We start from the raw sequence: 16,267 nt of genomic DNA on the forward strand, positions 1-16,267 counted from the left end.
TTTATTTCAAAGAGCATTGATAATATGAACTGTCATTTAAAGAAAGGTGGTGAGAAGGGAACTAAAACATGGAGGAAACCTGTTATGTGCCAGATGCTCTATATATGATCATCTTTATTCCTCATAGCTACCCTGTAAGGTAAGGATTTGATTATTCCCATCTCATAGATGAATAAATGGACTTAGACTAACTTAACTTTCCCGAGAAACTAAACTCATCTATCACTCTTGAGCTAGGATTTGAACCCTGAGCTTGGGTCTATCTTTCTGACTCCAAGCTTACCCTGTTACCACTACAACACACAACATCAAGTACTGTCTAATAATTATTGTTCTTATATAATGGAATTTCTCCAAGAAACCAGAATCATTTCTAAAGAGCCCACCCAAGAGAAAACAGAGTGAGTCATGTGGAATGGAAGTATACCAGTGAAGGAAATACTTGCCGTTATGACAGATAAAAAATAATAGTGGCTTAACACAATAGAAGTTTATTTCTCATTTGTGTGAAGTCCTGCCAAAGGTGGGTGAGGGTGTGGTAGGGGTGGATGGTTCAACAATGCAGACTGCCATCTTTCATCTTTGCACTTGACATCTACAGCTGCCCTGGTCAGCAACATGTAGCAAGCAGACCGACAGATGACGGGGGGTTGGGGAGAGAAGGAGAGGGGGTCATATAGAAGGTTTCTATGGGCCAGACCTGGAGGTGGAGTACATCACTTCTGCCCACATTCCATTGGCCCAAACCCAGGCATATGACTCCACCTGATTGCATAGCAAGGCTGGGAAATTAGCCGTGTGCCGACGGGGAATAGGAAGTGGGTTTGGGGAGCAGCTGACCAGTGTCGGCCATGGGTAGGAGAGGAGTGGGAGTCTGGGATGAGCAAATCCCAGAAGGAAAGTGACTTAGAGTGACTGATGTGAATTGATTCTGACCTTTGGATGCCTAGTTGTTTTTAATAAATTAACTCTTAGAATAACAATAGATGTCGTGGCTGTTCCTCAAAAACCTTTTGTTGTTTGCAGTAGATGATGGATGTCTAGAAAACACCCCTGACACAGCAGAGTTCAGTCGAGAATTCCAGTTACACCAGCACCTTTTTGATCCAGAACATGACTATCCAGGCTTGGGCAAGTGGGTAAGTCCAATCTTAATTGCTAATAGGTCTTATACTCTGGTACTCTGAAGGTACTGATGGCAGAGATGAGCAACACGGGTGGGGAGAGAGAAGGAAAATTCCTTAGAAGCTGATTTTTTCCAGAAATCTCTGGTTGAGAGGGACTTTAATTCCAAACCACACTCACTGTCTAGGGCTCAATACACCAATCCATCCGAAGAGTCAGGGACCTGAACCAGTCTCATCGGCTGTAGTCCCAGAGGCTTCTACTCTGGTCTACTCCATAGCCTGTGTCACAACACATCCTAAAGTCTCACCAGTGTTTCATGCAGCCCTTATAGGAAGTATATGATATTTTTGTTTTAAAAAAAAAGGATACTAAGAAAACTTGCAAGTTTTATCTCTAGACTGAGGGAGATGATCTCTGCAGAACTAAGGGAAGACCATGCCAGAAGCTGAGAAACAGACATGTAATTCTGCTCTATGGAAAGAGAAGATAAATTCCAAAATGTGTAGCAGTGAACTTGCCGTCAATACCAGGCAAGAATCTGTAACTGCCAGTTAAGGAAATTGTTTATAAGCACTTAGAAGAGAAATCATGACCATTTGGCATAGGTTTGCTAAAAAACAAGTTTTGTCAATCTAATTGTATTCTTCTGCTTGCCAGCATTATTCATTTACTTGCCAGCTTGATGAGGGAAATGAAGTGAGCGTGGTGCATTTGGACTTCAGCCAAGTGTTTGATGAGCTCTTTCATGATCTCCTGTTTGAAGAAGTGGAGGGGTACAACCTAGGCAGGAGAACATTACCAGAAGGGAGCTTCTTAAAGAGTCCATGTCAAGAGGGAGAGCGATTTCACATGGTATCCTGTGTGTCTTAGTGCTATCCCACTCCACATTTTTATAAATGTTTGTAATAAAAACTATAGAACATGAACTTATCAGATTCTTCAGAAAGACACAAAGTTGGAAGGGAGAGCACTGAATGACAGAGTTGGGATTCAGGAAGATCCTAACAAGCTGGAACAATGAATTGAACAAGATCACAATTGAATGGAGAGAGATCTATCTTCCTGTGGCTTGGATGATGTAATCAAATGCTGAAGCCATGTGAGCAAAGTGGAAAAATACTAAGAAGTGTTAGTTCACATATACATAGGTGGTCAATACATCTGTGGAAGGAGTGAGTGAATGAGGAATGAGGAGATACTCCTAATAGCCTAAGCCCCTCTAAAATTATAGGTCTCTTCTCAGCTCATTACTGGAAGCCGGCTTGCTGCCTACTTTACTAGGAATACTGTAATCTCAGGACTAAATTCTCTCACTTCCTTTTACATTGTTTCAGAGAGAGAGGTCCTTCCTCATTAATAACCACTTTCATTTTTCCATCATCTTTTCCATCATCCAAGCAGTTTGATTCCCTCTCCTGTCAACATGCACGTTTCCTGTCTTAAAACAACAAAGCAACAATACGCTCTAAGTTAATTTTGCTTCTTCTATTATGCGTTATTCTATTTCTCTTCTTTTTCATAAGCAGTTCTGTTAGGGAGAATTTGTAGAGCCATCCTGAAGCCCACTAGCAGTGTTTAAATATGTTGAATTACATAGGCAATCATCTATAGGTTCTTGAATAGGAGACTGAAATCATGAAAGTCTTCTATAAAAGTTATTAGGGTGGCATAGGGAATGATGAAATATAGAGAGAAGAGACTAAAGGCAGGAAAAAAATAGAGAAGGTAATTCTAGTTATGAAGGCTGTGAACATAGAGAATTTAAGTGAATCTCACCAACACGATGAGAATCCAGGACATTTCAAAGGGGGCCAGGGAACTGACTAGAATTGGTATATGGCATATACATAGCATGAGGAGGAAAAAAGAGCTATATCAGGTTTATAAGAAATGGAAGGTATGAACTTTTCCTCTGAGGGAATTAAAAAAAAAAAAGAAAGGAAGAAGAGAGGGAGGTAGGAGAGAAAGAAGGAAGCAGAGACAGGGTAGGAAAAAGTAGAAGACCACAGCAGAGCACTGGGAAGCAATCCATAAGAGATGGGCAAAAGTATTGCCAAACTGAAGCAAGGGCCAGGATGGAACCTGCTTTGTTCCAGGCACTGTGCTAGGTGCTTGATATACAGTAGTCATCAACATGGTAGTGGTCTTCGATGAGCTTACCATCTTGTGATGAATTGCATGAAAATAAAATCAACCCAACTTAGCACTGTTCAGCTTCCTGATCCAGCTATACCATGAGTATACCAGGTTAAATTAGTGGGGAAAATGGAAGAGAAGGGTAGAGGAAGACCCAGGACTGAGGACTCACGTGGTCAATTGTATGGTAACAATTGAGGACGTCAAAGACACTAAAAAGGGCAGCACTGAATTCTAGGGTGACATGTCTACCTCACATGACTGGTTGGCTGGAAATGAGGGAAAGGATGCAAGGGGGAAATGGAGAACAGTCTGAGTGAGGGCAGAGAGCCCAGCTGAGGAAGTGGGAGACATGGAAACGTCTCTGTTGCCAACTTTCCTCACCTCTTCTTGAAAACCTTTACAGATTTCTCTCATCATGTTCCACTCACTCCCAGGACTCCAGTACAAGGACAGCCTCCATCTCTCATTCTTTTTTGCTTCCTTCTCTAAATACTGATTTGTTTTCTCTCAGTCACTCCCATTCTTTGTCTACATCAGAGCTAAAGACTAGAAGTTAGGACTATTACAGATCAATGACCAGGAACAATGTTTACACACCTTTCTCATCTGTAATTATGTGTCTGTTTAAACTTAAGTTTCCTTCATTTATTTTCTCATTACCACCCAGCAGTCAAACATGATTTGCTTGATCTTCGCATGGAAGTGTGAATTGAGTATGTCTTGCTTTTGCAAGCTGGGGTCCCGAAGCTTTCCTTAGTGTTTATAAAGAATGATGGTCTCAAGCTTGTCTTAAGCTCCACTACCCTTTAAGTTAACAAAGGAATTATCTTTCACAAGAGACCTGCACACAAGACCCTGATTCCTTATTTGCTAGTAATGTTTCCCTGTCTTTGATATTAGCTGGAGCGCAGCTGGGTTTTGAGCAGTGATTCACATATTATAAATATCAGTGTCTGTCTAATTTCCTGCATTCCTCTCTCTTTGTTAATACATCAAGATACATTTATTAAATGTACATCATATGCCTTCCAGGCCCTGTGTTAGGTGATGGAAAAACAAAGATGATGATAATAGTCATTGTATTTTATAATAAGATAGTAAATAGTCCTATTTGTTGAGCACATACTGTGAGGCAGACACTATGCTAAATACTTTACATGAATTATTTCATTCAGTCTGCCCTTCCCTATCATGCTCATTTTATAGATGAGAAAATACAGGCTTAGGGAGTTTGAATAGCGTGCCCAATACCAGAGAGCTGATGATTGGCAGAGCTTGGATTTGAACAGGACCATTCAACTCTGAGAGTTCTGTAAAAACTGGATAAATTCCTTATCTTTTCTTGGCTCATCGCTCATAGTGTGTCCTGTACAGCAGTCCTGTCGAGTCCTATCTAGGACTGGTTGTCTTTCAGACGATGTGTGTATCCACAGCATTGAGCGGCCATAACCAAAGGCTGGCTACCATAGATGTCAGCCATCTCCCCCTCCACACATTCATTGCTGAGTGTTACTCACTTAGGAAAAAGTTGTCTCGAAAGCAAATGTTTCTCCTTTCCAAGTGCTTTCCACATCTTTTCATCAGCAGCTCAGGTCTTTAATTGGATGCACTTGAACGGAGCCGTGAACCTGAGCCATAGGAGAAATGAGACACAGGACCCTCTGCCTTTCTTTATCTTTCATGCCCTCAATGTGTCTGAAGAGTCGCATGCTCTTCAGTTTGGGTTTCTCTCATGTTTCCGTGTCATTAGACATGAGCTATGCCTTTCTCATATGTTCTTAGTGTTTCCCTCGGGAGGCCCATGAAGCCAGTTTGTCCCAGAATTGGTGGTGACTTGGGCAACGTGGTGACTGCCAAGTTTCTCCAGTGTAAAATTAGTATCTTTCCCTTCGAAATTAATCATTGATCTATGGGGATTTACTTCAAGACTGTATAAATATTCTGTACCCATTAAACTTTCAACTAACAATTTCAGTATCCATTGATGACACTCACCAGAATCAATGATAACTATGGTAGTTGTAAAATGGTGATTTTTTTTTTAAAACTCTACTATTCTTTTGGCATTTCTTGGTTGGCATTCTCTTCTAAGCAAGATTTTTTTCCTGCTCCTCCATTTACTTATTTGTTTTAAAATTTATTATCAGTATAGATTCATTGTTTCCTATTATTATTTATTTTGCTGTTCAAACTGTCCTAGATTTAGCCAGTGGGAGTCTCTGCAGGCTGGCTTTTCTTTCCTTTCACTATGTCTCATCACTTTTTGAGTACTTCCTTACTTTCTGGCCCAATTAGATATCCCAACTTCATTCATCCTTGTACTTTCCCTGCCCTAGCCCTAGAATCAGACATTTCTCTAAGAAGCCTCTCTGGTTCCATTTAGGAATGGAATTTGAAGCCAAGATCTGGGCAGTTGTCCAAAATCTTGATGGCACCATGGAAAGCTCTCTCCATGAACTCAAACCTGCTACTCACCTGGAAACCAGGCTCACTGCTCCCCCCTCCCCACCCCACCTATAGAGAATGGGTGTTAGGAGAGGGGCTGGTTTCTTCTCATTCGTTTTTGTATACTTCTTTCACCCACCTGCCAGTCCCTGCCTTTAAATCCATATGATAGCGGGGCTAATTGCGAATGCCAAGGCCGCTGTCAGGCAGGAGTTGGAAAGCATCCTGCTAATCCTAACCTGTGCTCTTAGGGAAACACAGGGACCATCCTTGAGAGGAAGACTTGACAGACCTTTGCATTTCTTTTTGTTTTTTTTTTTTTTTTTTTTTTTTTAAGTTATACAATTTTTATTTATTTATTTATGGCTGTGTTGGGTCTTCGTTTCTGTGCGAGGGCTTTCTCCAGTTGCGGCAAGTGGGGGCCACTCTTCATCGCGGTGCGCGGGCCTTTCATTATTGTGGCCTCTCCTGTTGCGGAGCAGAGGCTCCAGACGCGCAGGCTCAGTAACTGTGGCTCACGGGCCTAGTTGCTCCGCGGCATGTGGGATCTTCCCAGACCAGGGCTCGAACCCGTGTCCCCTGCATTGGCAGGCAGATTCTCAACCACTGCGCCACCAGGGAAGCCCCTGCATTTCTTTTTGAATGAAGCCTCTTATGAGTATAACCTGTCCCACGACCTTCTAAAGGGGAGTTACTAAAATGCTGCTGTCTTTAACCCTGCTGGCGGCACAGTGGACCTCTGCCATGGCTGATTGTCTGTCCCACCCCGTGGTACCAGCTCGAGGGCCCCTGTGCCCTCCCTCCCACTCAGGCAGCTGATCCCGGTGATGCCCATGAAGAAGCCTCTTTCCTGGCCCCCTATCTCCCAACCCCCTTCCCCAGCTTTAGCACGAACTCCCAGGACATTCTCTTGCATCAGGAAGTGTTTCATCCACAGAAAGGCAAGTACAGACAATGGGAATGAGCTTCACAGCAATACCCTCATTCCTCGAGTGAATGATCTGCAAGTCCGTCTTTTCTCCCTTCTGAGATTAAACTGATCAGTTCTCCAAATGAGCATGAGATGGAGGCTGCGGCCAGGACCGGCCTTTGGGGCTGTGGAGGCTCCTTGACGCCCTGGCACGGCCTCCGTGCATAGCTGAGGTTGGGCAAGAGATGCACATTGTAAATTGTGGGTGGAGTAGATTTTAATGAACATGAAAACTATGAAGCTCGTTCTTGGCATTTGTCATTTTCATTTGCAAATCTATCATGAAAAAAAATTTGATATCCAGACAGCTCAGGAGATACTAGGATTGTAGGAACTTGTTCCTTACCAGAACTCTGTCGTCTCCTTTTTTTTTTTTCAATCAATGTCAGGGTATTTTATTTAGAGTAAGATGAATCACCTCTTTTATACATTATCTCCCTTCTGATTAAAAAAAATCAAATAAAACAACCTAAGAAAGCCCCCAATTCCCCTTCTCCCGTTCTCCCTCAGGTTAAGTGTTCTGTCTCTTGTAATCCCAACAGAATGGAAATCTATTCAGCATGCGCCTGATATTCTAGAGCTCATTTAAGTCCACTACGTGTTTGAAATCCAGCAATATGAGGAAACACTTACACAAACTGTGGTAACAGAGCCTGTCCCCACCACCCAGCCCCAACACAACTTTCCTTCTGCCAAGAAGTTTTTTGGCAGTTTTTAAAAGGTTCACTCTATTAAAAATGTTATAGACCGAATGTTTTTCCAATTGCCTTGACTGGGGGCACTGACTCAAGCCACAAGAGGAAGGGTCACAGAAGTCAGGTGTCTCGTTTGCTTACACAGAGGATTGTTACTAATAGTCAGACCCTACTCTAGAGAACGATTTATGTGTACAGCTCATAAAAAGGGAGTTAGATACCAAAGTAAAATAAGATAAAGTTGTTTGTTTTAAACAAAGCCTGTTCAAAGTGAGGAGATGGGTCTCCAGTGCCCCTTGTGTGTTAGAATGTCGTATTTTCTTGTTTATGTGATTGTTGATGACACTGGGGTGCCTCGGGGCATTGCAGAGCACTTTATTAAAAGCTGTACAACCACCGGCTTTTCTCTTGTGGTCTATCTTTCTGCCACGACATTCCTTTCATCTGGCTTCGTTTCCAAAGTATGTGTATGCAGATATCCAGGGGGACACACAAGGTGTAAAATAGACGTTGACCAAATGTGATCCACACTTCTGCATTTGTGTTTTCTTTTCTCCCCACTCTAGAACAAGAAGCTCCTTTATGAGAAGATGAAAGGAGGACAGAGACGCAAGCGGAGGGTAACGCCTGGCTGGCTGGCGGGCTGTGGGGACGCCTGGAGCTTTCTGAGCGGGGGCAGTTGACAGGCCGTTAGCCTCAGTGGTTGGAAAGTAGCAGAATCCTTTCACGTGCTGAACAGTAGTCCCGAGAGACAAGGGCCATGCCTAAAACGTCTGCCCTTGGTTTCTGCGATGTCTTCCCCAAGCTTTAGCACGTGATTTTTAGTGGCATGCTAAGTTCTGTGGCAATTCCACCAGCTCCATTGCACTCACAAAATGTCAATTGCATTGCATCCCTACCATGGGTGTAGGGATGCGGGGAGTACAGGAGGGTATGTCTTTCCTCAAAGGGTCTGTAGGCCACTGGGGGAAACTGCTCACACCTCTGCATCAATTATATAAAAACTCGAGACAGGAGCCAGGAACTGTTGAACTGCCTGCTCCAGGCAATAATTTTGAAGGAATGTAGGGGCAGAAGATGAGATGAACAAACCTCATTCCTTCTACATACTTTTTTCCCTTGCTCTAGCCAGATTGATGTAAAAATTCACTAGATCCATTATATTTGTTCGCTGACTGGTGAATTTACTGCAGGCTTAGTTATTAACCGTCTCTGAGCTGCCCAAGGTGCTGTGCATTTACCCACTACAGTGATGTCTCTTGTAAAGCTGATGTCAATTTGCTTTGGGTTTCCAATGCATTTTATGGTGTTGAGACTGAACAAGTGGTCAGTGGTTGGTGCCTTCCTAGACAAAACCACCTGCCATTTGTTTTGGATCAGATGGAGGAAAAAGTTAAAGTCCTGCTTATTCCATAGCAAAGTGCTGCCAGGGAGTAAGCGTTTTAGTTAAAATATACAAACCAAACTGTATACCCAAGGCTACTGACTGTTTATTTAGAATAGCAAGTGCCTGGATCCTGGCACAATTTGGGAATCTGGACAGTGGTAATTGTGGCCATTCTGAATAGTTTTGCCGAATCCAGGCAGAGAATGCTTTAAGAGGTGCGGATTTTCTGGACTCAACATTAATTCCTCAGGTCCCTGAAACAGAAAGTTCCAAGCCCCTGTGCTGCCTGACAAAATACAGAAGCCCCATGGCCAGTTTTCTATTTGAGAAGCAAAGTTTTGCTTGTAAACAGATCTTCAGAGAGTTAATGGGGTTATTAGGGGTTTTTCTTGGGTGATTACAGTTTCTAGTGGCAGATGATGGCAGGAAGGGTCCAAAGGGTATAATGCGGTCTTGAGAGAACATCAAGAAATTCTATTCCAAGAGCTCAGAATACCCATAATTTACCAGTAAGATGGCTTGAGCATCTCCCCATGGCACAACAAGGACATTTCCAAATCAGACCAATGACCGTACCAAAATGAATAACTTAGCATGAAGCTTTAATCGCCTCTACGTCCTGACTCACTATTCCTTCTGCCCTGACTAAGTTAATGACTGTGGGTCATGATTTAGGTCATTTTTCCATGAGACCAGTGATTACCAAAACTCAGGATTCTGGCTAGAACACATGTTATAAAGGATTTTACTTTGGCTTCAACTTCCTCCACATAGGAAAGGCTTAGAGTTTATGAAAATAAAGATCACTTTGATCCAGAGGTATCAAGTTCTTCCTACTCTCAGGCATCTATTGATACAAAGATCCATGCTCATGCCATAAACCAGGGGCCTTTCAGGTCTGGTGGAGAAACAGAACTTGCCTTCCCTGTCATCAGGCCTTGGGTGGTGTTCCCAGGCTGAAGACTTTAAACGACTCCCTCAATTGCGCGAATCAATATAAAGAAATTATGGGCTTTTGTGAAAAATCAAGGCTTTCTCCAACGAAGCTCAGCATCTGCTGTGGTTTCCAGAGGTCACTAAAAGCAGGGATCCCATCCCAGTGGTTCTGGCGGTTGTGAAGTGGCAATAATGTTCTCTGTGTAACCTAGCCAGTCTCTCACCCAAGGGAGAAGGTAAATATCTAAGTGCCTTGAGTTCTTCAGAGGATAATTAAAACCAAGTATCATCATTATTATTACTCTTATGTGTAGGATTCAATACTCATAGACATTTATCAAAAAAGTTCAAGCCCTGCATGCTGCAACTAAGACCCAGTGCAGCCAAATAAATAAATAAATATTAAAAAAAAATACTATCGTAGTTTAAATTAAAAAAAAAAAAAGTTCAAGTGATTGCTCCTGTTACTTCCTCATTAATTCACTTCCCCTGCCCTCTATCATTTGTCATGTTCCGGGTCTCGGCTGAAGGACTTGCTGCCATGACAGTCCCTTACCAGGAGGGATTCTCCCCAGAGTTACAACAGAGCCTCAGGTGGTTTTATGCAAATTTCTATACTTGCTCAAATCTGGTTGAATTCCTAGTTGCTTCCAGAGTAAAAGGTCAATTCACCTTTTAAATGACTTCGCAAACTGTTTAACTCTTAAGATGTATCTTGTTGATATTTGAGATCTACTATTATTTAAAGAGTTTATCAACCCTTTATTCCCATATTTGATAACATGAATATCTCATATCCTTTTAAAATATATTAGAATTTTTAGTAAAATATATTTTTACTAAAAAACAATCAAAATATTTATAATACTGAATACACTTTTTCAGTCCACACATGCTCCACCTAGCCAGAGATTCTGATACGATTCCCTGGGATAGGCCAGGCCATTCCAGTTGACAATTCCTGATATAAAAAGGTATTTTAGTTATTTAAAATATTTTAAAGATGCTTCCCAGCAAAGTACTGTTATTTGGTGACATATCACTTTTCAGATATATGAGGACATTGCATACTTTGTAATTCTCAGCTTGTTGGTGATGCATTTTTGCAGAATGTGTGGGACCTTTCATCATTCATGCTTTTACCTGTCCGAATGTGGAAGGACATTCATCAATAGTAAACTCAGATTCCAGGCCTTCTCTTTTGGAGAGTGTCTGCTCACCCTTTGAAAGTTATGGCAGACAATGTCCCCTGGGCAAGAGAGACCCCCTGCAAAATGCCTGCATTCATCAATGGGGCCTAGAGGTGTGATGGGATTGCTGATTATTTGTAACTACAGCTTCTTTCTTATGTTTTTGTTCAATTATTGGCAGGCAACTTCAATAAACAAATACCGTCCAAAACTTCTGAATTTTTTCTGCTTGCTAAATACTATGTTGTAAAGCTCCAGTTACTAGTTCAAATCCAAACCTCAAAGAATAGATATGAATTAGAGAAAGAATGGAAAAAACCTTGACTCATTCAGAATACCAACAGCTGAAAAGGATTTCAGATGGTGGAGTCTTGAGTCAAAAATAAAGGAGCTTTCTGTATAACTTCCTTCTTTTCTTCGCGTTTTGAATCTGACTGAGGGAAGGTGAAAATGATTGCTAGAGCCCCTGATGCGTCCTCTTTAAGTAGAATACTGCTTTGAAAGAATCAGTCACAGCAACAGGTGATCTGTGACCACTCTGCAGATACTAATTCCCATTTGCCCCTGCTCTATCATCGTCTTTAGAACATTCTTCTTGTAAAATGATTTAATGCAGTTCACATTCTCTCTCCCCTAAAATAAGGCCATAGGATAGTAATTCTGTTTCATGTGAGGCTTTGTATCTAAGTTAATAGTGAGGGTTTCTTAGCTGGTTCACTTCAAATCTTTATGCCAAAAAAGGGGATGGAGCCAAATTGTATCTGATGATTAGCTGTGTGAAATAGTTGTGTGAAAGACAGAGACACATCTGTCAGTCAATGTTTCTCTGGCCACTGAGGTATTGATTAGTGCACCGGCGTAATCATCTGGTAGGTAGTAGGCACCACTGTTACCTTGTTAACCCAATAGGCCAGAAACAATTCTCGTTCACTTCTGTGCGATGTCTGTATCCGATGTTCACGTATGACTCCAAACCATGTATTTTTTTCAGAGTGTCAATCCATATCTGCAAGGACAGAGACTGGACAATGTTGTGGCGAAGAAGTCAGTCCCTCATTTTTCAGATGAGGATAAGGACCCAGAGTAAAGTGAAGATGCTGAGTGGAAACCCACACGACCTGTTAGACCTCCTTGGTGTTGCTTATGTGCACGCATTGTTAGAGCCCCTGTGAATGGCAGCATGTTTCTAATTTAGACAAGTATGGATGAAAAGCAGCTGTATTTTGATATCCTATTGTCCTTCACACCGATAGCTCTGCTTTCTGCTAAATTAGGGTAAGAGCTTTTTTTTCTTTAAATGTGGAGCTGCAGTGAGCATTAAAATTAAAATGTATGTGTCAATAACAATAAAAAGCAAATGAATGAAATGTCCTGCGATTTCTTACGGTTTAAATGGTGTTTCGGGTGGCACTGTTTTGGCCAAGTCTGTAAAAGGCTGGCATTTGATTTTGATTATGTAGTTAATCCAGCCCTTGGGCATTATTACACACCAATAAAGAAGATTGTACCCAGGAGGAGCTGACACATTTCACTTGGCTGCATCTTAATAAATGTGTATGCAAGCATGAGTATGTGAATTTCTTTTTAATTTAGAGAATTATAAAAACACTTTCTTTGCTTACTAGAACAAACTCACAAATATGACCTTATCTGATCTTAACAATAATACGGTGAAGTAAATGGGGGGGGGATTATTATTCCCATTTTACAGATGGTGGGACTGAGACTCAGCTTCCATGGAAAGCTGAAAGTGGCACAGTCAGTACTCGGGGACTAAGGTCTGCTGACTCTGGCTTTTTATTCAGCAAACATTGTTTCTACCATGTGCCAGGCACAGGGCTGGGCTCTGGGGGGTGCACTGGGGACTCACACTGACACCAGCCAGGCACTCAGGCAGCAAAGCATCCAATCCATGAGCTCTGAGTAGGTCAGTCAGCTCCATGCTGCTTTCAAAGCTTGGAATGGCAGATGCAGACGTGCTCTCCTGCACGCTTCTGAAGAGGCAGGCAATTTTCTTTCAGCCGAGTCCTCCCAAGTCAGAAAAATCAGTGAAAGGCTGGCAGGAATCGGTTCACTGGTGAGATTATTTTCGTGCTCTTTATACCTCCTCACTGTAAAAGAGATGATGGTTTCAGGCTTTGATATCATTGGCCTCAATTTCGTTGTCTATAAGAGGGAGACGGCAGTGAGAAAGGACTCAGGGAGAAAGATCATTCTCGATTTTAATTTTAATAACTGCATATTAAATCCAAATGTCAGTGACTTGTCTAATAGAAATAGCTTGTCCATATCTAGTTAGCATGTGAGTCTGTTATTACTTATACAAATCAAGAAAGGTATTGGCCCCTGTTTTACGGCAGGAGGCATTTTTCCCAGAGGGTTTCACCAGGCAATTTCTCCACAACCCGTAGTGTCATTTCAGAAGCATCATTACCACCTGATCTTAAGAGAGAGCTCCCTCAAGTCCTAGAGACGTATAGAGCTGGGAGGGTCTCCTTTATGGATTCTGTGTTTTGTAGGCATTTTAATTACATTTTATACCAGTTCCGGTCCTCTTAGAAGAAACAAAGGACATCTCTTTCTCCAAGATTGGACAGAAGGAAGGAAAATGGCTAAAGACATGCTCTGAGGTCATGAGGAAGGAAGTAGAAGTGAAGCAGGAGAAGGGGAGGTCATTATGCCTGGGTTAGGCTTGTTCGCCTTCCAATGCCTTTTCTGCCCTCCCCTGTTTCGCAGGCTGCCTTGTCAGCTGACTTCAGGCTGGGTTTAATGTGAGGTCGCTGAGGGCGGAGTAGAAGGTGAGAAAATGGGAGAAAACAAGGTAATTCATTTTTGCTCCCAGTAGCTGCATCTTCTCTGAGGCTCCATCTCCTGCCAGGTAAGCCCGGCCCCTGGGCCCCAGTCATGTCACCTCTTCCACTGGTCCCTGCAGCCTAAGGAGGCCATGGCTTCTGTCATATTGTTAATCTCTGGGTTATTTCACCGACTCCTGTTCGGCTTCCTGGCCTTTCTATCACCTGTATAACCCATTTTCTACATTGAATTATTTCTGTTTGAAAGCTTTAGAGTGTTTTCTGTTTTCCTGGTTGGCCCCTGAATGATGCAGTCATCCATAGGGGAAATCAAGAATTAAGTTTAAGTATTCTGAGAAAAATTGAGAACAAGCATTGTGGAGAACGAAGAGGACAGTTCCCCTCGATCATTAATGTAATATGATTCACATGGGGATATTGTTAAACATGCACGCTCTGACACAGTAGTTCCAGGAAGGGCCTTACATTTTGCATTTCTTATAAGTTCATAGGTGATGCTGGTACTCCTGGTCCATGGGCAACACCTTGAGTTGCACAGAAATAGGGAATTAGGAGAGGATGGATGAAAGTGCATGAACTGCTCTGAGAGCCCAGTTAATAACTTAGTCTGAATTCGTAAGGACCCTGCCAACATTGTTTAGTAACCTTCTCCAGCCACTGTCAGTATCTTGGGAGGAAGAGCAGACAGGGCAGACGTGAGAGTGAGCCCCACAGATTGGCACATGGTAGAACGTCAAGGAGTCAAGATTCTAAAACATGAGGGAAGGCAACCCTGAGATACCCCATTATAGACATGAGGCTCCGTAATGGGTCGGGTTGGATCAATGATCTGAGAAAGGTCAAAAGATTAGCGGAAATGATGTGGCTTGAAATTAGCTTCAATAGGTACAAAAGAAAACAAGAGGGAAAGGTAAAGAGTTGGTTACCTGAGGAAAGCTGAGTTTGGATTCTCGGCAAAGGAAAAATTTCGAGCGACGATGAATGACATCTCCGTTGTAACAACTACAGGAGATAGAGTTGAGTGGAGCTGAAGATCAATGGGCTTGAGGAAGTAGAAAAACTGTAAAGTCAGAGAACAAAAGACAGGATCACTAATGCGAGAGGTAAAGTCTTCGAGTTAGGGGGGGAGATCAGGGGAGTAAGATTCCGTATGAGGTCAAAGCTGCACACAAGGCTTGTAGAGTGCAGGCTGAATCTGGGGTCCAAGAGCCTCTGACACTGGCATTCTGTGTGCCTATGCATACCCATGCATACCTGGTGTGTTTTTTTTTTTCTTTAGAAGTTCCAGATTCTCAAAGGGATCTGTGACCCCACAAAAGTTTAGAAATCACTGCTGAGAGTAGTAGTGTGAGCCATGTTGGTCATCACTGAGGAACAGTAAAGTTTGTTTTGAGGGGCCCTTGAGAAAGAAAGAAGAGGGTAGAGTAACTTCTCTTATGTGGATTTCAAAAGAAAACTGTCAGAGCCAATAATCGTCAACGGCTTCTAACCACCAGGTGAAAGACCAAAGAGTTAATTGCTAATAGATCAACCAGGCCAGCAGCACCTGAACCCACTAGTCAATCAGATCAAACAAGAGACAGATATTATGTGCCTCCTGGTGTGATTAATATGAAGCACTGTCAATGAAATACTCTTGCCCAATCTTACCTGAACCACTGGGTTTAACTCCCTGCTAATAGAAACAGGTTAAACACACCACTAGGAAGCAATCACCAAAATCCAGAATGGGGGAGACTCTACAGGACAAGCGACCCAGCATTTTTCAACAAATAAATGGCAGGAATAAAAAAATAGATGGGGAACTATTATTATAGATTTAGAATGACTTAAGAGACATACAATCCAAATGCAATGTGTGAGTCTTAATTGTATCCTGACTCAAATGAAAAAGACAGTGATCAGACAACTGGGGAAATTTGAGTAATGACTGGATATTTGGTGGTATTTAAGTGTTATGAGATACTATGAGATTTTAATTTTTTATTATTTATTTTATTGAAGTACAGTTTATTTACAATGTTGTGTTGCTTTCTGGTATACAGCAAAGGATTTGGTTATACATATATATATTCTTTTTCAGATTCTTTTCCATTATAAGTTATTACAAGGTATTGAATATAGTTCCCTGGTCTATACAGTAGGACCTTGTGGTTTATTTTATGTATAATAGTGTGTATCTATTAATCCCAAACTCCTAATTTATCCATCTCCCCTTTCCACTTTGGAAACCATAGGTTTGTTTTCTATGTCTGTGAGTCTGTTTTTGTTTTGCAAATAAGTTCACTTGTATCATTTTTTTTAGTTTCCACATATAAGTGAAATCATATGACATTTGTCTTTCTCTGTCTGACTTACTTCACTTAGTATGATAATCTCTAGGTCCATTCATGTTGCTGCAAATGACATTATTGCATTCTTTTTTATGGCTGAATAATATTCCATTGTATATGTGTACCACATCTTCTTTATCCATTTGTCTGTTGATGGACATTTAGGTTGCTTCCATGTCTTGGCTATTGTATAATAAGTAGTTCTGCAATGAACGCTGGGGTGCATGTATC

General features: G+C 41.8%; 1 protein-coding gene across 2 annotated transcripts in view; it reads left to right on the forward strand.

The window, feature by feature from the left end:
- The window catches only part of SCG5 (secretogranin V), a 52,012-nt gene extending 39,557 nt beyond the window's left edge, over positions 1-12,455 (forward strand). Inside the window, exons 4-6 of one of the 2 annotated variants that reach the window (XM_036844078.1) lie at positions 1,027-1,139; positions 7,944-7,997; positions 11,882-12,455. In XM_036844078.1, the coding sequence (XP_036699973.1) occupies positions 1,027-1,139; positions 7,944-7,997; positions 11,882-11,977 (263 nt within the window). In that variant the 3' untranslated portion in view covers positions 11,978-12,455. The remainder of the gene's footprint in view (positions 1-1,026; positions 1,140-7,943; positions 7,998-11,881) is intronic. The other variant, XM_036844079.1, reaches the window with a different exon arrangement.
- The last annotated feature ends 3,812 nt before the right edge of the window (positions 12,456-16,267 follow it).

Source organism: Balaenoptera musculus, chromosome 2 (genome assembly GCF_009873245.2).
Source record: "Balaenoptera musculus isolate JJ_BM4_2016_0621 chromosome 2, mBalMus1.pri.v3, whole genome shotgun sequence".
Taxonomy (NCBI): Eukaryota; Metazoa; Chordata; class Mammalia; order Artiodactyla; family Balaenopteridae; genus Balaenoptera; species Balaenoptera musculus.